Source organism: Protopterus annectens, chromosome 16.part0 (assembly GCF_019279795.1).
Source record: "Protopterus annectens isolate FY-2018-M chromosome 16.part0, PAN1.0, whole genome shotgun sequence".
Classification (NCBI taxonomy): domain Eukaryota; kingdom Metazoa; phylum Chordata; order Ceratodontiformes; family Protopteridae; genus Protopterus; species Protopterus annectens.
The window spans coordinates 347,016,316-347,041,211 of record NC_056750.1 but is presented as its reverse complement, the minus strand read 5'-3'; the positions used below and the strand labels follow the sequence as shown (position 1 = coordinate 347,041,211).

Here is a 24,896-nt window from a genome sequence, read left to right as displayed (position 1 = left end):
AGAAGACAGCCTGGGATGTCATGTGGTTCCATAGACGTCGAGTTCTTTGCCTTGGACAGGGTTTTGAAGACCTGCTCCTCAGATATGTAAGGTTTGGGGGAGGGTTTGTTGTAAGTTAGGAGGGGGATAAGGGAGTGAAATTTCTGCCAAACCTATCTGCTAGCAGATTCGCTATCTCTGTGGGGGTCAGTGTGTGTGATATCATTGGCCATCTGTTATACACATGCTTGGGTCCTACCCTTTAGGTTACGTACATAGCCGTAAAATGCCTTATGGTTATCCTTGGCAGTACTTGCTAGGTTTCTCTCAAAGGAGCTCTTGGAGGATTTGACAAGTTGTCTTATTTGCCTGTCAAGGCTGAGGAGGCTGCTTTTCCATTGTGGGGTCCTTGTCTTTGTTTTCTTGGACAGCAACATTTTGCATTTACTGTAGAGTTTGTTGATGCTGGAAGTCCACCATGGCAGCTTGATTTTACTTCGGAGTTCTGGCTTTGCTGCCATCTGGTATAGCCGAGTTTAAACACTTATGCAAGTGATTGTACAGGGCTTAAGGGTAAGCTTCGGTGTAGTTACCACTTTCAGCTTGGGGTGGGGCTTGGAATGCATTTATACCTTTACCTAGGAGGGTATAGTTTATCTTGGGGATGTTTTTTAGTCTGAATTCACCCTTTGTGAATTCTGGTGTTAGTTCGAAGGTGACCGATTTGTGTTCAGTCAGTTTTAACTAATGAGGGTCCAACAGTTGCAGTAGTGCATCTGCTTGACATGCTGGTGAGGACCAGATCTAGAATGTTAGTTCCTCTTGTTGGGGTATGAACAATTTGCTCCAGGGCATTTGAATTCACAAAGTCAAAGAACTTTTGTGCTAGTGAGTTTTGGCTAGAGTAGGTTTCCCAGCCGATTGTGAGATAATTGAAATTCCCCATAACCAGTGTGTTTGGTAAAATGTGGGTTGTCTTCAGTTTGATTAAGCAGGCTTTGTAGGTGTTGTGACCCATGGAGGGTGATCTATAATTGGCTAGGACTTGAATGGGGGTCTTACCCACTGTAACCTGGAATATATATATGTGTACATATACATAAATTAAATACAAACGTGTGTGTGTACATATATATATATATATATATATATATATATATATATATACACATACACACACACATATACATATATATATATATATATATATATATATATATACATATACATATATATATATATATATATAAATATGCGCGCATCCATATATGTAGGTATGGTTGGTTACATTATATATACACTCACACTATATATAGCACACGTGTGTGTGTAGGGTCTATATCACGAAATCAAGCTTCCAAAATGTCGAACACCATAAGTTTGAACTTGGAATATCGAATTCAGATAACACTGACACTTCAAAAACAGCAAATTTTTTCCCAGGGAAAAAATTTGCTGTTCTGAAAAACACACACAACACAATCACACCAAACACCTTCAAAACCTACACTAAACCAACATACAACACTAACTATGCACGATCCTTAACCCAGCCCTAACCCTGAAGTCTGTCACTATCGCACACTTACCTGACCCGCGCCCTAACCCTAAAGTCAGTCACTACTGCACCTTAACCCTAAAGTCCATCACTACCCATTCGTACATTTATCTTGACCTGTTCCGAAAATGCCAAAGCCGCAGAAACAGCCAACTGAATTCTTTCCCTACCAAGTTCGGCCTTCTGGTATTCGGCGTTCACAACATTCGATTTCGTGATAGGAACCCTGTGTGTGTATGTGTGTGTATATATATATATATATATATATATATATATATATATATATATATATATATATACACACACACACACACACACACACAAATATAAATATATATACACACACACACACACATATAAAACAGACTATACAGTGTGTGTGTGTGTGTATGTATATATATATTATATCTATAAATAAATAAACAAACATGCACTATATTTTGTATATATACACGTGTTGGTGTTGTGCCTTTTGGCTTTTCCCGGTTAGGGGTCACCACAGCGGAACTCCAGTCCGCTAATGATTGGCAGTAGATTTTTACATGCGGAGTTGCCGGCCCTGACGTACAACCTTCAACAAGGTACACCCATTCACACATATCTCCACACAGAAGACGCTCTAGCTGAGAATCGAACATGACGTCTTACTGAGAGGCGACAACGCTACCGCAGCATCACCACTGCAGTATGTATAGGTGTGTGTGTATATATACCTATATATATATATATATATATATATATATATATATATTACACACACACACACACACATATTTTTTTTTTATATGTATATATATATATATATATATATACACACACACACACACACACACACCTTTTATACAAATGCATGTAGATATATACATACATAAGCACACATATCTACATACAAATGTGCACACTGACAAACTGCTTGTATGTCTATCTTATTTCATGAAAGCAGAACTTAATTATACATCTGCCAGGCATCCTTTTAACTTCTTGCAAATCTTATTTGTGTTCTGACTGCATCTGTAAGCATTCCTGTTGCATGCTACTGCTCTTAGAAGGCTTAGAGGCGGTACTTTTCAATTGCTTTTATAAAAGGCTAAGTGAGTGTAGTTCATGTTGCTGTTAGTTTATATTGTATAACCTAGCTAACAGCCATACATTGCTTTGTGCAATATATCCTGTCTGTATTCACAGCTGGATTGTACAGTTTTTATCAGTCAGAGGCTGCATGTTAATGCTGATAATGTATGCAATATAATCAATTTTACTTTCCATCTGTATACCTTTGTTTGCTTTGCACTTCGCATTCCTGTAACCTTTGCACTAATTCTGCCTTATTTAATTTTATTTTTAGTTGCACAGGTTATGACCCCCCCCCCCCCACACACACACACACACACTTGGGATTAACTACAATACACATTTTCCACTGCATCCACTGAAGCTGACTATCATAACTAAATAAAACTCCAGGAAGTAAGAACCTGACACCCTGCAGTTTTTCTGTTGTAATAGGCAAATTTCAACTTAGTTTTTGTCAAGTTTTAGGGCTTAAAAGGTGTATGCACAACATCAGTGAAGTGTTCCAGGCAACTGACACTAGATTGGGCCAATATCTTGAATCAGCCTTACACACACACACACACACACACACACACACACACACACACACACACACACACACACACACACACACACACACACACACACTCCCAAGCCTTTACTGTTTACATTAGTAAATTTTGCTTTTACTTTCAGCATAGTCTCTAGACTAATCACAACTCTATCTAAAACTGCCAAACAACCCTGTTTATGTGTCTGCAGTAAAAATTAAAGTATTCCAGAGCTACTTAGAGTAAGCTTTTGTTAAGATACTGATATTTTAAGCTCATTACTCACCTTAAACTGATAGTTTTTCAGGTCTGCTCCCTGTGGTGGCTGGACCTGCTACGCTCACTTCACTCCCCTCCCTAGGCAGCAATCCACCAAATAGCAACAATCTTACTCTCCCTTCCTCAGTACTTCCACAGGGGTACCCCAAGGCTCCATACTTGTTCCTCTCTTATTAAGCATCTTTATTAACAACTTTCACTCTCAGCGGTAGCATTGTTACCTCACAGCAAGAGGTTCTCCCGTTCGATTCTCGGCTTGGGAATGCCTTCTGTGCGAAGTCTGCATGTCCTCCCCGCGGTTGGGTAGCATTCGAAAGACATGCGTACGCAAATGGGGGTGCCTTCGTTGAAGGTTGGACGTCGAGCTGGCACCTCGGCGTTTCGTAAAAATCTACTGCCAATCATTAGCGGACCGGAGTTCCGCTGTGGCGACCCCTTACCGGGGAAAAAGCCGAAGGACAAACAACAACATTAACAACTTTCACTCCACTCTTCCACAATGCTCAGTAATCCAGTATGCCGATGACTCTACAATAATATGCACTGCAAATTCCAGCTCTGAACTCCAGCTAATTACCCAGAAGGCCCTCACCTCTACTGAATCTTGGATGCTTAACAATCTTCTTGCCCTAAATCCAAAAAAAACTAAACTAGTAATTTTTACCCCTAGGAAAACCACTCAGTTTGATAAAAACTCTTCACTATACAAGCCCAAGACAATACCACTATAGAAGTTGTCCCACACATTAAATTACTAGGCATTATTATAGACGAAAACCTTAAGTTTGACCTACACGTAAACAATAACATCAAAAAACACACCAAAAGCTTGGTATGCTCTACAAGCACCAACACTTTCTTAGCCTCTCTATTAGACAAACCCTTGCAACTACCTTTTTATTACCCTCTCTCCTTTATGGTGCCCCTCTCCTCACTAATATAAAATTCTACAAAATCCAAACTTGAAATATGTTACAACAGAACAGCAAAATTTGCCACCAAGGCCAAATTCTCATCCCACCACTATAAGGTCACTGAAACAATTAGGGTGGTTGGAACTCCCCCACCATCTCTCATTCACCCAAATAACTACAGTGCACAAAATAATCTAATCTACAGACCCACATACTGTCCTGCTCTCTCATCTCTACTTGCCAAATACCATCCCAGCAGGCATCTAAGATCTGAAAATCATCTACTTCTAAAAATAGATAAGCACACCTTACCTGCTGGTCAACTCCTCTATTCCATCACCATCGCCAAACTATGGAACTCACTTCCACCTTCTATAAGAAACACAGGTAGCACTGCCACCTTCAAACAAATACTGAAAAATCATCTCAACTCTTCCTGGCTATGTTCTTGCTCTGTAACCTAACCTCTTCACTCTCCTTATATGATTACTAAACTCCTATGTCTTTTACTACTAGTGACTGATGATATTTTCTCCATATTTATTTTTATCTTCACTTGTTGATACTGGTACAATAATACTGATTATTATACCATGATCCCCCCCAAAACGTGCACGCTGATTGGCCAGCGTGCCCGTTGTAAATCGAGTTATACTAATGGAAAAGGTCCGCCCGGACTTTTTCCATTAGTATAACTGTTTAAACTGTCTCGCTATGTTAAATGGGTTTAACATAGCGAGACTTTAAAATAAGCAACGGAGATCTCCGTTGCTTATTTTAAAGCTGTCTCGCTATGTTAAACCTATTTAACATAGCAGGCAGTGTTAAAAGCAACGGAGAAAGCAAGATCTCCGTTGCTTTTATGTCTCGCTATGTTAAATGAGTTTAACATAGCGAGACAGTTTTAAAATAAGCAACGGAGATGTCCGTTGCTTATTTTAAACTGTCTCGCCATGTTAAACTCATTTAACATAGCGAGATAAAAAGCAACGGAGATCTTGCTTTCTCCGTTGCTTTGCCCACAGCTCTGATGTACCGCGCAGTACATCAGAACTGCCGGATGCCAGACATCTGCGGAAGGGCAGTAAACAGGCATTATACTATGCCATTATTTAAGAAAAGTAACAGTTTCTTTTCTTAAATAATGTCATATAATAGCAATAACCACTTCTGGTGTGGGTAATGCTATTTACCCACGGTTGGCTTTGTCTGGTCCCGAAGCCCTCGGGACCAAACCACGCCAACCGTGGGTAAATTTAGCATTACCCACACCCAGGCGTGGGTTATTGCTATAATATACCTCTGTTTATACCTCTCTGATTGAATTCATTGAATTCTGCTTTAAATGTATATTTTCTGTAAACAAACTAGATTCCTGCTTTTATGTATATATTCTGTAAATGTTACTGTATTTACTATTTTTAACACTATTTCTACTTCTGCACCGACTGTTTATATTTTTTTGTATCTATGTTCTTATTGGACCTTTTCTCCCCAGGCTTCCACTGAAAATGGGCTCTTTTAGGCCCAGTGGAATTTCCCAGAAAAATGCAATAAATAAAATAAAATATATTCACATATATGTACAAATATACAAGTGTGTACACACACACACACACACACACACACACACACACACACACACACACACACACACACACACACACACACACACACACACACACACACCACATTCATGTATATACACGGTATTTATTTATGTGAAAAACACAATATATGATGACTGGTCAATGTGACAACTGCACAGCTGTGCAGAATCTTTTGTTACGTATAAAGCCAATAATAGTGAATTACTTAAATGATGCTAAATCAGAACAAAGAATTTTATTTTCTGCAGTAATTCAGAGATTATGAAGTAAATTGTGTTGGTGAGATGTCAGGCATTTTGATGCTTGGTATGTCACGCAATAACTTCTGAACAGTGTTTCAGAAAAGTAAACAACAAAGCAATATATGCCTTGAAAACATGTGAAGTGCAAAGTGATCACTGGGCAACAGGTTCAAAGATGCCCACTCTTTATAAACGTTATGGAATTTTACTCTGGTGAAATTTCCAGAAAAACTACTTTCATTTACTTTTTGTAAACAAGACAAAATTATAACTTATTATATAATAAACGTATAGGCAATGCAAGTAATGAATGCGAATGGACATTCCTTTTAATCATGCAAAACAATGTGTTTGTGTTCAAAATGGCATAAAGTCAGCTATTCAGATCACCCTGACTCACATCACACTTTCTCCAGTATAATCTCTCTCCTGCAGTGCTTGCTTCAATTTTTCTCAGAACATGAGTGACATGCTGCTACCCGTACATGTCTTGTACAGCAAAAGGAAGGGTAGGTGGAGCAGATAGGGCTGCTGCACTATGAACCAAGTTGCAAAAGGTACCAAATGCAAAAAAGTATATGTATACAACATAACATATTACTTTTAACTTCAGTAGCCTCCCTCAACCCAAACTCTCGCTCTGTACTAGGAAAAGAGCAATTATCCTTAATGGAAAAGAAATCTTACAAAGCTAAAAAAGTTTACAATTTCAACACAAGTCTTTTCAAATTTAAAATCATCATTTCTTAACATTCAGAAGGCAAGAAACAGAAACTAAAATGATGATGGCAGAAAATAAAGAGAAAGAAAGAGACAGACACACAGGCATTTGTGGGCAGTTTAGAAAGTGTCACAAAAAGGAAGGACATCAAGAGTGCATTAGTTTACTTTCTTCTTGATACTGAAACCCATTTCATCCTTTCCAAGTAATTTAAGTAGCTGCTTGCAATTACATCAAATGTACTCTGTCATAAGCAAAAAAAAAATGTAAGGATATGAAGTATCAGGTGTCTGTTCTGTCTGAAAACCCACTACCAGTTTTTCATCAGTTGCTTACTCATCTAACACAATGGAAATGGGATCCTACACCCAGTATGTGAAACAAATGGCTCCCTATCAGAAATATGCTTTTTTAATTAAAGCAAAAAACAGCATGTGCAACAAATTATACAAAAAGCTAAACATAAGCTTCAAACATTACCAATGTAAGTCAAAACTACAGAGTTATAAAGGAGTGGTGCATCGTAAAAACACTATCATAACCTAATAGCTCTGTCTCCTGTTGGTTCAGCCCCCTAGCCCACCCTTACTCACATGTAGTAATGCTAACCCTACACATTGGAGTTTTAATCACACCCTTTCCCCAAACAGTAACACTATTCAGACAAATTATTTCTGCAAGTTAGTGGTCATTTTTTTTTTTTTTTGGTTTAACTGATCAAAAAAATATTTTCTTCTCAGGTCTCCAAACACCTCTGGCTAACAAACTCGGCAGACAACTGCAAAATGGAAGTTATTCTCAATTCACCCTATGACCGTTAAGACTACAGAATAAATTCTCCCCAGTAAACATTTGGTATACTAAAATGGGCTCAAACTAAATGCTAAAAAAGTGTAGTATCATTACTTTTGGTAGACAATATTTCACCTTATCATAACAGTACAAATAACACCACTAAAATATGAAAATGTAGTCGGGGACCTTGGTACTTTAATTGAAAGCTTCTTCCATTTTAGCCATCATGTAATAACAGTTGTTAAGAAATCCTTTTAATTAGCCCTGTTTGCCAAAGGAAAATCACCAAGGTCTAAAGAGACAATCACACCCTTACATTCAGCATTGATCAGGTCAGTTATAGAGTACAATGCCCTCTTTGAGATATATCTCACTAAACATAACAAGCAATTAGAAAGATACAAAAGGTTCCTAGTCAAAAGGACCATAGGCCTAAAGACCCTCAGCAACCAAGAGCTGCTGACAGCTCTATCCCTTTATTCAGTGTCTTACAGACTTTTGAGGGGAGATCTCTTCCTCGCTTACCACACCACTAAAAACCCAATTATTCTGGAACCCCTGTTATCAATACTAGAACCAGGGACCTAATTATTCACCAAAAGAAAAATGAAACACAGTGGAGGGACAGGTTAATAACTCAGTGCCTCCTAAATCCCTGGAATAAACTTCTACCACATGTTACGTGCATGCTGTAATTCACTACCTTCCCTTAAACATAATCTATATGATTGGATGGATATCCACAATGTAGTCAGAGATTGGCTGGTATGGCACTCCTGGAGAGAGGTTTGGCCCGGGGTAGGGTACTGGAAAGGAGTGAATGGTCATAAGCCTGCACTAAGAAGGATTAAGTTAAGTTTTCTCTGGAGTTCAACTACTGGGTTACTGCAGAAGTCAACAAAAATAATGCATACCATATATACAAGTGTATATAATATATTTATATATGTGTGTGTGTGTGTGTGTGTAATGTATATGTGCATATATAAATTTATACTCTGAGAGACAGAGACATATGTACAAACACACACACACACACACACACACACACACACACACACACACACACACACACACACACACCCCAGTGTGGCACATCCATCCACCCATAACCCATTTTTACACATGGGGGCAGGGTGTTACACCACCAGGTGGCTAGCCCTGCCTTGGACATGCAAGTTCAAAATCATGGCTACTGACTTTAAAACAAAGTGTCAAGAAGCAGACACACCCCACCTGCTCACACTAATGGTGACCCAAGATTCATTCAGCAACAGTCTTGAAGTCAGCAGACAGCCAGCAACTTCAAGGAATAGCTTAGATAATCTACCGGTAGGCAATTTCCCAGTGAGTGGGCTGCCCTGCAAACTGTTCGGGGGTAAACAAGACTACATGCCCTACAACAAAATGACAAAAGTGGCAGAATTGGGGGGGGGGGGTAACAAGCAGAAAATCCTAAACAAATCACAGGAAGGCAACATTCAAATGATGCTTATAGGTTCATAGGGTTTTCTACGCTAATGACCACAAGGGCCTTTTTAAGCCTAGCCATGCAACCCAAATCTCTGACAAATTCTGATATCCTTGACAAGTGTAAGCAGGGGCCTGATAGATGAACCATTTACAGGTTACCTGTGTCTATTAGAGACATAGGTGCCAAACCAGGGATGAATTTCTGATTTCCCATCCAATTGTCCAAGTTGCACTTGAATTGGGCCAGGGAGAAAATCTGCTTCACATGGATGAGGAGCCTGTTCCATACACAGGATAGTCTCTGGGACATATACCTATCTCTCTAGCAGGTCCTACTTATATCACAGGCAAGGTTTAAGTCTTTAGAATGGGTAAGGTTGGCGCTGTTTGTTTTGTGGATATGCAGGAGGTCCATTAAAGTAGGGTCTGACAATGCCCTGTATGCCAGGCATAGATCTCCCTTCAAAGGCCCATAGAAACAGAATACAGGGACAGGACCTTGAGGCAGTCTGCATATGACATTTTACTTGCGCCCTATATTCTTTTAGTAAGGAACCTCTATGGACATTCCAACTGTTGGATATGTCTGGTTAGGTACATACCAAAGAGGGCACTGTACTCAATGATAGGTCTGATGAATGCCAAATACAGTGGAACAATGAATACCAAATACAGTGGAACAATGACTTCCTTGGACTTAAATGCCATACCTTTGTTTATAAGTTGCGCAACATAGAATGATTTCCTCACCACTACAGCCACATTATGGTCAAAGGCTAGATTACTATCTGTGTGTGTCCCTAAGCCCCTGACTACTGGGTCAACTCTAAGGGGTGTGTTGTCAATATGATATTTACCAGGGATGGATGACTTCCCAAAGGATACTATTATGCATTTCTTGGCATTTAGTTTTAGTCCATGGCTCGGACACCAGTTGTTTGTCTGTGTCAGCCCCTCCGGGAGAACATTTGTGTCAGTGTGAGATTCAGTGACAGCTCCCAATTTGCAATCGTCTGCAAATTTAGTCAGCCAGAGAAAACTGACATTAGCCCTGACTTCTGAGAAGTAAAGGCCAAAAAGGAGTGGTTCAAGGACTGATCCCTGAGGGACTCCACGTGTGACTGGCCTCTTTGTAGATATGGACTCCCCAATTCTAACTTCCTGGGTCCTGTCTGTGAGCCAGTTGGCTATCCCCTGAGTGACATATGGGTTTGTACCCAACCTCTTGAGTTTGTCAACAATGCCTCAGTGGGGTAATGCGTCAAATGCCTTGTCCAGGTCAAGGTAGGCAGTGTGAACGATTCTACCCTCATCCATTTCTTTGGTAACCTTCTCAAAGAACTCCATCACGTTGAGTAGGCATGATCTGTCCTTGACAAAACCAAACTGGGTTGGGTCCAGTGTCTGGAGGTTTACTATATCTATTGATCATCTCCATGATAATTCTTTCTATGGCATTACATACAAGACTTATGAGTCTCTAGTTTCCAGGGTCTGTAGATGGCCCGCCTTTGTGCAGAGGAATGACTGTTGCCTTTCGTCATTCATGAGGCATGAAGCCTGTTTGGAGGCTACAGTTAAATGGTAATTCCACAGGCCCTGATGGGTGATGTTCCATGCTATTTAGAAGGCATCCTGGGATATTGTCTGGGCCCACTGATGCAGTGTTCCTGATCTTAGGGAGAGAGTATTAAGGACCTGTTCCCTAGTGATAGTAGGGAGAGTTATATTTGATATTTCCTGAGGGAAGGTTTAGGGGGAGAGAGGGATAAAGTTTGAGCTGAATTTATCAGCCACAAGGTTTGCTATATCTTCTGGCTCAGTAAAGGTGGCTCCATTTACAATGAGCTCTGCACACAACTGTGTATTGCCTTTGAGGTTGCGGACATAGCTAAAGAATGCTCTGTGGTTGTCCTTGGCCTGGGAGGCCAAACTTACCTCAAATTTGGCTTTGGTAGACTGTATTTGTCCTCTGAGTTCTTTATTTAGTTTGATGAGAGTGCTTTTACCCTGCTGAATACTGCACCTCCTAATTTTTGTCATGATTTTCTTCCTCCTGTTATACAGCCAATTGATTTTGTGATTCCACCAGGGTGGGTTGTTTTTTGATTTAGTTCTGTACTTCTTCCTGGTGGGTACAGCTGCCTCTATGCAGCTATTAACATGCTTGTACAGGGTTTCTACGAACAGTTCTGCATAGGCAGCAGTGTTCTCAGGGATTATGGGAGCCTGAATTTTTTCCAGGTTCTCACTTAATAGCAGGAGGTTAGCCTTCGAATAGTTCCTGAATATTCCAGGTTTAGCTGGGGGTCCAGGTTTTATTTTTACTTCAAAGGAGACCATTTTGTGGTCTGACCTTACCAGAGAAAGCATTACAGTAAGGGGTGTGCAGCAGTCTCCCACATTAATAAGGACCAGATCCAGTATGGTTGCACCTCTGGTTGGTGTGTTGAATATCTGGTTCAGGGAGTTTGCATTTACAAAATCTAGCAATCTCTGTGCATGTACGTTTGGTGTCATATGGGATTCCCAGTTAATAGTGGGGTAATTAAAGTCACCCATGAATATGGTACTGGTTGGATGGTTAGTGTTTCTAATAAGTTTAAATACATGGTATGGTTTCCTGGATCATAGGGGGGACCTATAGCTTGCAAGGAAGTGGCATTAGATTTTACATATGGTGATTTGAACATGGAGCAGCTCAAGTGCATTGTCCTGTTTGACCAGCCTTGAAGTACATTTATTTTTCATGTAAATACAGACACCTCCACCTTGGGCCTATATTAGATAAACGAAAGTTTATCTAATCGAATGCTGACATCAACGAAAATCCCGGTACTCGAAATCGCGATTGTGGGGGGCTGTGCCCACACACCCTCCGCTAAATATATATTCCAACTGCGAGATCACACTACAGTGAGGAAAGGGCAAATATTCGCATATTCACTGTACCGCGATCTCACAATTGCGATTTCGAGTTCCGTGACTTCTGATGATGTCAGCGTTTGATTAGATAAACTTTCATTTATCTAATATAGACCCTCCACCTTTAGTCACTGCCTGTGAAGTAGCTGGCCTAAATGTGTGACAGCCATTACAACCTTGCACTGTTGGTGTGCTCTCTACGGCTTTAAACCATGTCTCAGTGACTGCACAGACATTAGCATTCTCTAAGGTAAAGAAAGCTCCTAGGGAGTGGAGTTTTTTGTTTAGTCTCCTAGCATTGAGCAGTAATACATTTAGATTTTTTTTGGTTTTGATTTGCTATAGCTGAAGTACTTTCAGTTTGGCATTGCCTGAAAAAGGCACTATGGAGGAAAACAATGTTTTAGCTAATATTCAAAAGCCTAGAGGGAAGAGGTGCAGACAGTCCCTGGCAAACCAGCATGGTCTGTAGACCATCTCCTTCCATGCTGACAAATACTGCATCCCCTTAGAATGACACCAGAAACTAAGCCAATCATTAAAGTCAATCATATTTTGTTCATATAGTGGCATCATCCTTAACTTGTGTTGTTCATACACAAGGGAACAAACTATGGGTTGTGAACAGTTGTTACAAGGCCACAAAATATTTTGCATTTGCTAGGAATGAATATAAAAAAAAAAGTGTGTGTAGGTGTTTTTTTTTTTTTTTTTAATAAATTAAACTTTGCCAATGTCTAAGATGTTAGCTCAGAATACACAATCACTAAATACAGCAGTGCATCCCTTTTGGCATGAAACTTAGTAACTGAAGTACATATAAATATTACACACATTATATATATATATATACGGGTCTACTTTCATAGACCGAAGCGCCACGTCACCGACACCCGGAAGACCGAGACGGAACAACCGAACAGGTAGGTTACCGAAAACGCGAAATCCCGACAGCTGAGAGACCGACAACGGCAGCGTGTGAGCGCGATACGGTAAGTGTGTGAAAATGAAAGATTTAGGATTGGGGAGCGGACAGGTAAGTGTACGATAGTGAGGGATTTTAGGTTAGGGTGTGGAAAAGGTGAGTGTGCGGTGGTGTCGGACTAAGGGTTCCGGTGAGGTAAGTGTGTGGAAGTGACGTAGAGCAGTGTAGGGAAGTGTTAAGTGTGTCAGGGTTAGAATGCGGGTGGAGTGAGTGTGCGATAAGTGACGGGCTGAATGTTTTAGGGTGGGTTAAGTGAGTTAGGGTTAGGGTGCACGTAGGGTAAGTGTGCGATAGTGACGGTGTTGAGGTTTAGGGGTGTGTTAAGTGAGTTAGGGTTAGGGTGTGGGTTGGGTAAGTGTGCGGTAGTGTCGGACGTTAGGGTTAGGGTTTAGGTTAAGGTTAGTGGATATGTTGTTGTGTGTAATGTGTAGTTGACGTTTTTTTGTGTCGGTGTTGTGGTGTTCGGTATTATGAGTTGTTGGTGTGGTGTGTTTTCGGTTGTTTGGGGTCGGTAACTTGTGTGTCGGCGATTCGTACATTCGGTCTATGAAAGTAGACCCATATACACACACACACATATATATATCACATATAAAATTCAGAAATGTATACAGATAGGAATAACTTTTAAAGAAACATTTATTGACCAGGTTAAACCCCACTAGGCCAATGGACCTTTTATGGGGGGGGGGGGACCCAAGGTGGGAATATTCATATTAACTAGGGGAAATTTGGATAGGGTATAGGGGAACTTCCCGTATTCTTTTTAATAAGTGCCGTAAGATCTTTCTACCTGAGCTGCCACCACCTCAGGCAGATGGGTTCTCAGTTTAACATTTCACCCAATTGACAGCACAGTCAGGAGTGTGACATCCCCATAATGCACTGCAATATCAGTAATGGAAAATGTAATCCAACTACCTGGTAAGGAAGAAGAACCCACAGCTTTCTGATTTTTTAGCACCGAAGGTGAGTCTGCTACTTGTTGATCTACTGAGACTGCATTACAAATGGATAAGAATGGAAAATAAACACCTAGCAAACAATGACAACTCAAAAGCAAATACAGCTTGAGCAATTCATAAATGAACAAGCAAACAGAGATTCAGCACGTAAAGGTAAAAAAACATATTTTTTATACTTGTAACTAGAAAAAAGGGAGTTGTAATATATGCAGTATATAGCATTAAAGGCTACTGACATAGCTACAAGAAGGTGCATGGCATATGATACACAAAGAGAGTTCACTCACAATTAAAGGCTTCATGGAGGCTTTAAGTTCCCATCCATAAAGTCGGTGTAGTAAACTGGTCATACTGATGAACACCCATAAGTCACAGGTGCGTTATAATCAAGGTATACACCCACTGTGTTCTTCACTGACGTTGCAACACTTTATGTTAGATGTACCATTCTTTGACTTTTGGGGTTATTTCTGCTAACTATCTAAGAAGTGCCTAATGTAGTACTGTATTATTTATTTATTTATTTTTTTTGCTTTAAGGTTAAGAGCACATTTTGAGTCACTCCATCCACCTAATTATCAAACGAATTTAAACAAACCATAAAAAACAGCAACAATCATTAATGCTACTCAAAAGCTAGACATTGTAATGATGTTTCTTATTACCTAATCTTTACTGTCAGAAAAACAAGACAAACTGACAGTTTCACTTTTCTGCAGCTGTCTATGACAATCACCAACTCAAAACTGCCTGGGGGTGATATGCTAAAACCCAAACTACAAAAATGATGCCACATGTCTGAAAGAAACTGAAAACAATAGCAATGATGGAATACTGGTAGCTATGAGTGTTAATACAACACAATCAAACACACCTGAATAATCCTCACAAATCCCCAAAATGAGTCAGTTACACCATATTCTGCACACACATACAGAAGGATAGCTTACAGTCAAGAAACAGGTAAACAAAACAGCAGAAGACGGAGTACAGAATAAGGATCAAATGAGAATGAGATTAGTAAGCAAGCTACAGAAAATGCTTTAAAAATTATTTGCACCTTAATGTTTAAAACCTGTTTTCCTTGCTATTAGTGTGCAGACATTCTAACATTTACTCTTTTAGTAGGGAAGCATCTCAATAAAATGGATTACATTAAAATGTAATTTTTTCTGCAAGGCCAAGTAAATGATTACACAATCTCTTAACAGAAAGATAGGTGCATTGCTTGAACTTTGTGTATCTTTAAAAAAGTTTAACGAAAGTGTTTCAAAAAAGATACATATGAATACATTAGCATGCTGCAACTGTGACACTGACACTTTTGATTTGGCCTATAATTCATGGGCAACATGCTAAGAAGACAAGAGACTGGAGATGAATGCCTACAGCTATGGCTATCAGGATATCTTTAAGAAGGTTCTTATCCCACAGTGAAGACTTCTTTACAACAGAACCATTCTACTTATCTAATATATCTGCTGAACATGACTTACTCTTACTTGGTAGGTTCTCTGTTAGAGGAAAAAACTGTACAGTATAAGTCAATATTATATGTACCGTAGAACATCAGTAAGCCTCTAATATTAAAAATAAGGAATTAACTAAATTTTAACTGCTAACAAAAAATGAAACAGTTTGCTTGCATCAATAAACAAAACATAAGGTTAAACAAAAAAAAAAAATACAAAAAATGTAATGTCTAAAATAATATCACCATGACAGCCACAAAGATTCACAAAAGAGAAAAAAAACAACATTCTTCTATTTTACAAAGAGCCCCTGGAAAGTTCTGCTCCCAGACCTTCATGTTGGTTACGTAGTCTTGGGTTAAAACTTTTGTCAGATATCTCATGTCTCAGTGAAATCGATTAGCATTTTCATAACTTCAATCCTGAAGTACCACAGGAATGCAACCAAATTAAGTTATGTGATAAAATGGTTCTGTAATGAACATATGCTTTAAAATTGCTTGTTCTCACCCTAAATGTCTATGCAGGATTCACTTAATAAGCACACAAAGATACTGACAGAAAAAGTCCTCCAAGCCTCTGAAAGTACAGCAACTACACTTTCCCTCTCCCATTCCCCTAAGGTATCCCTGAACTTCCTTTGTACCTATCCATTTAGCACAGTATCTGTGTTCCAGGGTAGTACAACCTCAGTTCACAACACAACTGCAAATACTTTCACAAGACTGTGAAGCAAGAGAGATATGGAAAAGTACTAGGTGCAAAACTTCAGCTGACATGACCATCTACAAGAACCAGACTGATTCAGTGGTTTGTCTTTCATGGATCAGATGCAAGCATTCTATAAGGCTAACTCAAAGGAAAAAAAAGAAAAAGAAATAGTACTTCCTGAAGCTACACAAACTGCCTCTCTGTCAAAATCCCAGCCATCTTCTCTTCTATTTCCACAGCCATTCTTCAGCAAGTCTGTCCATCCTGCTTCCTTTTTCACAATCACACATCCAAATGATATTCTTTCTTTAGCTGTCTGTAGGTGAAACTTTAAGCATTTTCTCATACTCCACTAATGTAAGCCCCATTGTCATGACGGCAATTCTTTACTGAATGTCTTCTATCTTACTGTTCTCCTCTCTCAATGACCAACACAATTGTACAATCCAAAATGGACACATGACCAGAATATCTCAAGTCCACTCCATTAGCTACGATTTTTAATGCAGGTTTTCATAATCACTGTGCATTTCTTTGTGGCATGCATATAACCATATCTGTTACAGAACATCCAATTGGTACCATACCGCTTATGTTTCTCATACTTTCTACAAATGTTTTAACTCTTTTTTTCTTTTTATCGTATTTTTAGTCCTATACAGGTGTTCCATCTCCAAGGCCACATAAAACCATTTAGTGAGCTCTTGTAACTGTGACAAGGTAATGTCACTTGCAGTACCTACATAAATCACTTTACTGAGAGTATCGGAGCCAACATTAACTAATCTATCCCAACTGGTCACTCCTGATATGGCATGTGACTATCTCAAAATAGTAAATCATGTAACTTGCAAGATCCACAACCTTTGGCTTAATTCTTTTATTCAGTAACATAAAGCATCAACAGACTTACTACGACCTTATAACATCATGAGCAACAAACAGCAGATATTAAGTACACTCTTTCACAGTTCACAGTAACTCAAGCATCAAGATGATATTCTCCCATGTCCTCTAACAACAACTCAAAGACATTATAAACTTATAAGGGTTTTTTCTCTGAAGCATGCAGAAACAGCACGTTACACCTTTTTAGAATGCCAGGATATTCCAGTTAGGAACACATTTCTAGATCCATAATTTCTGACAGTGACAAATTATACTAAACAGAGAAGTTTCCAGGTAGTTATAGCAGCGTGATTTCTTAAATGAATAATTAAATTTTTGATTCATCTAATATGATATAACTAGCACAAGTGGCACACTGGGATAAATTCCTAGCTACAGCCCACCTGACCCGAGTTTGGCTAGCAGCTCCAGTATTTAATGGCATGGGGGGGGGGGTGGCAGCCCCATCCTTGGAGGAAGGAGCAGAGTTGGCTGCATGCACTGACACTATCCCACAGAAGAGGGGAAGTCCGTGGTTGTGCATTAAGCTCATCAAGCCATCAGTGAATGGTAGTCCTGATATCAAATGTGCAGAGATATACATTCACAACAAGAGGGCACTGTTAGCCACTAAGATGATGCAGTTAGTTCACCCCCCCCCCCCCCATCCAGGAGATGGGGTTAGGGCATTCAAATTCTCTCATTGCCAGGATGCTGGTAAAAGGAACAAAGCAATCGTGTAGGTGCCTGAATGAAACTCCTTCTGGACTGCTTTCCCTCAGCTCCATAGTGTAGGATCAAATTGACACTGTCTGAGTGAAAGGTGCACAGGGGCACAAATAACTTAAAAAAAAAATTCTTCATACAATTTATTTAGGATGGTTTAGATGAAGGGACAATCTTCATACAATTTATTTAGGATGGTCTAGATGAAGGGACAGACAACTGCACATGGCCATCTTTATCAACCTGTATTTCAAACTACACAATAAATAAAGACTATCAGATCACATAATGCAGATTTTAAACTCTGGCATGACCTTGAAATAAAATATCTTGAAGCTATACACATATACTACATGGCAGTTTCCCCAACTGAAGATATCATTTCTCTGCCCTTGCTCAAACCGTCTGGGTTATGCCTAGCAAAACTATCAAATGCTTATAGCCACTGTCAGAACCTCTGACTATCTTGATGTCATTCACTATAGCCTTGCCAAACTCTTTCCACATTCCCTGTGCAAAAGTTGGATCAGCACTCCACAGTAAGACAAATCTAAACTCTGAATTCTTCCCACACAAAGGCATCTTCAAGGCACCACTAGAACATTTTGTTTTCTTCCCAAACTCATATCCAACAGCCGTCCTGACCGGAAAGTCCAGCATACACATCCTCTGATATGAAGACACAAGCACAAACTGATCTATCAATCACTGGCCCAAGATGGTCTGGTTCCAAGCATGCTTACAAGTAGCCTTTTGTTCAAACATGGTACTCATTATAGACAATTCATGATTAGCACAGAATTCCAGTAACAATTCACTGCAAACTTTCAGATAAGGCATTCAGTTCTTCTCAATCACATTCGCCATGTACTGCCATCATTTCTTCCACATGGATACAGAGCCTTCCATTACAGATGATACAACTGGCAGATGATACTCTATCAAGTACCTCACCCATGGTCTCCATTTATGCCAAAAACTCCAATCAGCATATGCAGAAACAACATAAGTTTTTCCATACTGCAACATGCAATCACAATAAAATGATGTTCTTACCACTAACACAGACTAAATATATAACTCCCAGCTAACAGTTTGCAAATATCTAAACTCCTGCCAAGGGCCTCTTCTGGGGACAGGCACATAAAACAGATGGATCTCCCCACCCATTGAGAACTCTGGTTCTGACTAAAGTCAGCACTGCAAGAGAGGTAATAGCTAGCAATTTGCAACCTCCCATTCATACACTGGGATCCTCTCCAGCAAAAAAGCTGGCATTCTATCATGTCCCAAGAATCAGTTTCCATTGGCAAGATCATCCATGTTAATCTGCCCTGTTTCTGCCTGCTGCTCAACTGGTGTTAAACTCAACCACTAGTCTTGCCATGAGGTTGCTTCATGTACCTTTTTAAGGCTAAATCCAACTGGACTACATGGGTCACTTGCCCAGTGTGTACCACAGACAAGCAAGCCTCCAAGAGGAATGGATACTGGTACCCTTGCTGTAGATGATGTGCTCATATTATTTAAATTAAACACAATGGAGGCCAGATTTTGGGGATTGCTCTTCGTCTGGACCTTTCCTCTTGCAGTCATCTGTTAAGTGTGGCATTATTAGAAGCAAAGGTTCCAGAAAATATATCTACTTGAATAAGGGCTATATTCAAGCTCGTAATAAAATCATGAGCCAAGAAGGAGGTACTTGAACTTGTGACTCTTAATAAGGACTTTGCTTTGCTTTCCATACGGCCACTTGTGCTTCAGTCCTATCCTAGATAGCATTCTGTTGTATTAATCGGTTACTGTCATACAGGTCAAATCAGCACTACACAATAAAACAGACCAAAAGTCTAGGAGTTTTGTAGTGCAGTCAAGCCAATAAACAAGAAGAGTTCTAGGAGTCACTAAGCATCGCATATGTATACACATGTCTAAACATATACAAGTATGCACAACTATATATAAAAATACATACACACTACTAAATGCTTATAACTGTGAATTTCACAGGGAAAAGCAATGACAAACAAAGATAGGGAAGCTACAGCAAGCATTTGGGAGATACTGCCGATTCACATGGTTTAACATGCTGGACAGATCTTGTCGTTTTAGAATTGCAAACGTTAAGACAAGTGTTTTATCCAAAGCATATTACATAAACATAAGGCAACAATATTAACACAAAAAAGCAAAAATAAACAACGTAAATGCAAGATTCATTCATCCATTCTCTATTTACCAACTTAATTCAATTCATAGTCGAGGGGTAGCTGAAGCCTAAAACCTGTCCCAGCACCCAATTGATGCAAGGCACAAAAATTAATTCTGTACTGCGTGATGCTACATACAAGACATGGCTTACGTATCAGTTTGCACATCTACTGGAAAATTCTGGGATCACAGTTCACCGATGACATACCACTTAGTATTAGTACCTCGCAGAACTTGGCTATCCAATTCAGTTTTTTAGATAGATTGATTTGTGAATGGAGTATGTGCATCCTAACTGTGTTCATATGAGATTTTATCGTGTGCGCCAGTTTCCTCTTACATCTTAAAAGCGCACTTATTGTAAATAAATTGCTCTAAACAAACTTCAAAAATAAACATAAAACAATTTACAAACATTATAAAATAAATAAAAAGAAAACATGCCCTAGCTTTTCGTAACCGAAAAACACTATACCTGGATTAAAAACAGAAATGCAAAACAGACCAATACGTTTCTGACGTACACCTTAATCCAGATGGGGATAATATCCTTAGTTCAAATGTTTTGCTACCAGCTGTGATAAACTAACCGTGCTAGCATGTTACTGCATATTAGTTACGTAATGCAAATGCACTGATGTAACTATCCAGGTAACCCTAACTATATATGTAAGGATCACACAAACTTTTCTGCACGCAGCAACACCTTGGCAAACTATCTACTCGCTGGCAACCACTACTAACCACCTCGTCCTACATTCAGTTGTGATCCATCATTCAAGATGTACTGCACGGAGCGTGCTTTTTAATGCGACCTCCAAATATGTGGCGAAAATACTAGTTTCACTTATACATACAACTATTATTTTATAAGGATATTACTATATACAAAATAAACAATACACATATTTTGCAATGAAATGTTAACTGCAAACAAGAATGCGTCTGAAGAAATGACTGAAAAAGGATTCACGGAAACGTAACTTTTATACCGCACCTGCCAACGCAGTCCTACTATACCTACTGTCATCACCTAAAAACACCGCAAATAAATAACTGCTGAATAGAGACCCAGTCTGCATCCCGTTCCTTAAAATAGTTTCACCTCTGGGTGTCAGAATGCAATTTTGTTGTTGTACTCCAATGACATTCAGCCATCTCAAGCTCGCTACTTTCTAAACATATGAATATCATACTAAAAAATAGTTCGAGTCCATGTTTCCTTTAGCTTGACAAAATTCTTCAACTATGATCATTTATGTTAAAAAACACTACCAAATACTTGTATAAAAATTATTATATAATGATTAACACTACATTTACTGCCTACAAACCTGATTCCAAGAGCTTGCCCAATTTTATTTAATCACTCTCCTTTCTATTTCAACAGGCTTCTCCAATATTTACCCTTCCAGAAAAATAATATCTCAAAATCCCCAGCTGACAACAAAACAACTCCGAGTTTTGTTTCCGGGTTAAGATTTGGTATCAGGGAACTGTTTTTTTTTTTTTTTTTTGCAATAGTACTACACAAATGTGGATCGTATACAAACAATCACGTTACTCAAAAGTTCCACATTGCGGAGAAGGAACAGGTCTGTCGGAGTACTGTAAAGAAAACTGTTCTATGTACAGAGCCAGGTGGCATGTTTATGAGTCGGTTACTTCTTTTAATTACTTAAAGAAACAGTAATTAATACAGTGCCAGACTGTGACACTTGATTACTTACTGAAAACCTGCATTAATCTAGGTTTTGTTTAGCTGCATTTTGTATGCAAGTTAAACACATATCACATGCAGCGAAGGTTCTATCGTACATTTGTTAGATAGATATTTTCTACCCCACCTCCATCTACTTCAGTTTCCGGCAATAGGAGGGAGCTGGCAATCCGGAAATCAACATGTCTACTTCATACAAAAGCAGGTGAGCGTGACTTGAGTAAACCTAGCGTTTATTATTCTTTTTGATTCTTGTCAGCTAGAGTGTAGTAATTGGGGGAATTTATGAAACTGGGGCTAGCTGATTGGTGGGGTGCTACCGTCGGATTAGCTGTTTGTTTAGTAGATTTGTCAGCTAGTGTCACTATTCTTTTGGCAAAGAAAATGATGCTCTCCACGCTGCAGGATTGCATTGTCACATTGTGAGGCTGCATTGTTGAGTAGGCAGATTTGTGCAAATATAAGTGTTTACGATTGCACTGAGATATGTGAATTATGTGTGTTTTAATATTGCAGTCCAGAAGCTAATGGACAAGTTGAAATACTGTCGCTCTGCAATGCAAATAAGGTTATAAGAACGACTTTTACGATGTCTATGAACGCCGCAGTTTTTCCGTACAGTATGTCCATAATGTTTCGCTCCCCACCTTGATTATTTCAAGTAGAACATTTTAGACTTACACTCCTTTAGTATTGTTGTGGCAGTCTTAATTCTGACAGCTGCTTGCTATGAAGATTTTTCCACAGATACGTATATATTTTGCGAAGGTATCTGCACATGTACAGAAATGTGTACCCGATAATATCCGCAGATGTTATTTCTTTAACAGGTGGATAAGCTGCAAATTGTATCTTCATGAAGGATAGATTTGTTTGGCTTCCTTTCTTAAATAAATTGTGCTTTTTTCCATGTATTTCGTTGCGACTTTTGATAATCCCAGTTTTTACATATTAGCCACGGTGGTGCAGCGGTAGTGTTGTTGCCTCACATCAAGAGGTTCTCCCGTTCGATTCTCGGCTGGAGTGCTTTCTGTGTGTATTCTGCATGTCCTCCCCGCGGTCGAGTGGCGTTCCAAAGACATGAATGGGCGTGCCTTTGCTGAAGGTTGGACGTCGAGCTGGAACCTCGACACCCGTAAAAAATCTACTGCCAATCATTAGCGGACCGGAGTTCTGCTGTGGCGGCTCTTGACCGGGAAAAGCCGAAAGAACAACAACAACAATGCATCCGCTACACTTTCTGTGATGCGATATTTCTCGTGCCCCTGTATTATGGGTTCTTTATTTGTAAACAAGAAGGTGGGCTGGTCTAGTGGATCATTTTCAGCTATTACACAGGCATACCTCTCACTATCCAGAATTTCACAAAATGTTCATATTTTTGCCTTGTATTTTTTGGTCTGTTCATCGTAATATTTAGGGTCATAGGTAGTTCATAGGTAGGTACTAGGCTATCTGCCTGAAGGCATTTATAAGCCTAGCCAGAATGTGTTGGCTTTCGCTGGCCCCTTGGATTAGTTCCCTGTGCCTCTTTCCAGCAGAGCCACTGAAGTGATCCCCGGGGTAAACTTTCTGTTTCCCATCCACTCGTCAAGGTTTAGAGTGCTAGCGAGGAGCTCTGTCTAATGTAGGTTGGAATTTTGTTCCAAAGCATGGGAAGTCTCTGGGACAGGAATCTATCCCTCCAGCACGTCCTATTTATTGTTGTGAGGTTTAGATCCCTAGAGCGTGTGGCTTGAGGGGATAAGGTTTTCTTTAGGTGGAGCATGTACATCAATTCTGGGTTGGACATGGCCTTGTATGTCAGGCAGAGATCACCTCTGAGTAGACGGTATGCAACCGAGTACAGTTGGAGTTTCTTCAATCAAGCTGCATAGGGCATCTGTTTGAGGCCAGTGATCCTGTTGGTGAGGTACTTCTGTGGTCTTTCCAGCTGTTGCAGGTGTCTTGTAAGGTACATCCCAAATGGGGTGTTGTACTACATGATGGGTCTGATGAGTGATGAGTAGAGGGGCACAATGACCTCTTCTGATCTGGATGCAAACCTTTTTGTGATTAGGTGGGCCACATAGAAGGATTTTTCTAATCACTTTGGCAATGTGATTATCAAAGGAGAGATTACTATCTACTTGGGTCCCCAGATCCCTTATTATGTTTTCCGTATTTAGGGGACTACCACCTATGTGGTAGTTTGTGGGTATTGTTATTTCCAAATGGAATAACTATGCACTTTTTGGCATTTAGCTTGAGGCCATGATTTTGACACCAGGTATCCGTCTCAGTGAGACCCTTTTGGAGGATGTCTGTGTCAGCCAGTGAGTCAATTATAGCCCCTAGTTTGCAGTCATCTGCGAACTTGGTCAGCCATAGTCCTCCTGTGCTTGTCTGTACCTCTGAGAAGTATATGCCGAACAGGAGGGGTCCTAGGACTGAGCCCTGGGGAACGCCACTTATAACCGGTTTAAAGTCAGACCTAGCTCCCACAACTCTCACCATGTGGGTTCTGTCCGAGAGCCAATTCGCAACCCATCTTGTGACATAGGGGTTTATGTTCAGGCTGATGAGCTTGTCTATTATACCAGAATGGGGAATGGTGTCGAAGGCCTTTGCGAGGTCTAGGTAGGCTGTGTATACCACCTTTCCTTCATCTATAGCCTTGGTAACTGTCTCAAAGAAGTCCACCAGGTTTAGGAGGCATGATCTGCCCTTAACAAAGCCAAACTGGGTAGGGTCCAGTGTTTGGAGGTTCCCAATGTCTCTGTTAATGAGTTCCATGATGATGCGCTCCACAGCCTTGCATACCAAGCTAGTCAGGATTATAGAGCAATAGTTCCCGGGGTCTGTTGTGGCTCCAGTTTTGTGGAGCAGAATAACCGTTGCTGTGCACCACTCTATGGGTATGTAGCCTGTGGAGAGGCTGAGTTTGAACAGTGTGTTTAGGTGAGGGGTTAGTTCATCTTTGAGCTCATGTAGGACGCAGCCTGGGACACCGTCCGGTCCCATTGATGCTGTGTTTTTGGCGTTGGAGAGGGCTATTTTAACCTGAGTGTCGGTGATTTCAGGGGCTCTACATTCTTCTGGCATGGTTATGGGCCCTTCTGGGGGTGAGATGGGGGTG

The 24,896-nt window shown here is 40.0% G+C and overlaps 2 protein-coding genes across 3 annotated transcripts in view; one reads left to right on the top strand and one right to left on the bottom strand.

Annotated features, from left to right (window-relative positions):
- The window catches only part of ZER1 (zyg-11 related cell cycle regulator), a 1,037,134-nt gene extending 1,015,645 nt beyond the window's left edge, over positions 1 to 21,489 (bottom strand). Inside the window, exon 1 of the mRNA XM_044058124.1 lies at positions 21,466 to 21,489. The gene's annotated coding sequence lies outside the window, so the exon portion shown is untranslated. The remainder of the gene's footprint in view (positions 1 to 21,465) is intronic.
- Positions 21,490 to 21,572: 83 nt separating this feature from the next.
- The window catches only part of TBC1D13 (TBC1 domain family member 13), a 1,245,864-nt gene continuing 1,242,540 nt past the window's right edge, over positions 21,573 to 24,896 (top strand). The window contains exon 1 of one of the 2 annotated variants that reach the window (XM_044058416.1): positions 21,573 to 21,983. In XM_044058416.1, coding sequence (XP_043914351.1) covers positions 21,961 to 21,983 — 23 coding nt within the window. In that variant the 5' untranslated portion in view covers positions 21,573 to 21,960. The remainder of the gene's footprint in view (positions 21,984 to 24,896) is intronic. The other variant, XM_044058417.1, reaches the window with a different exon arrangement.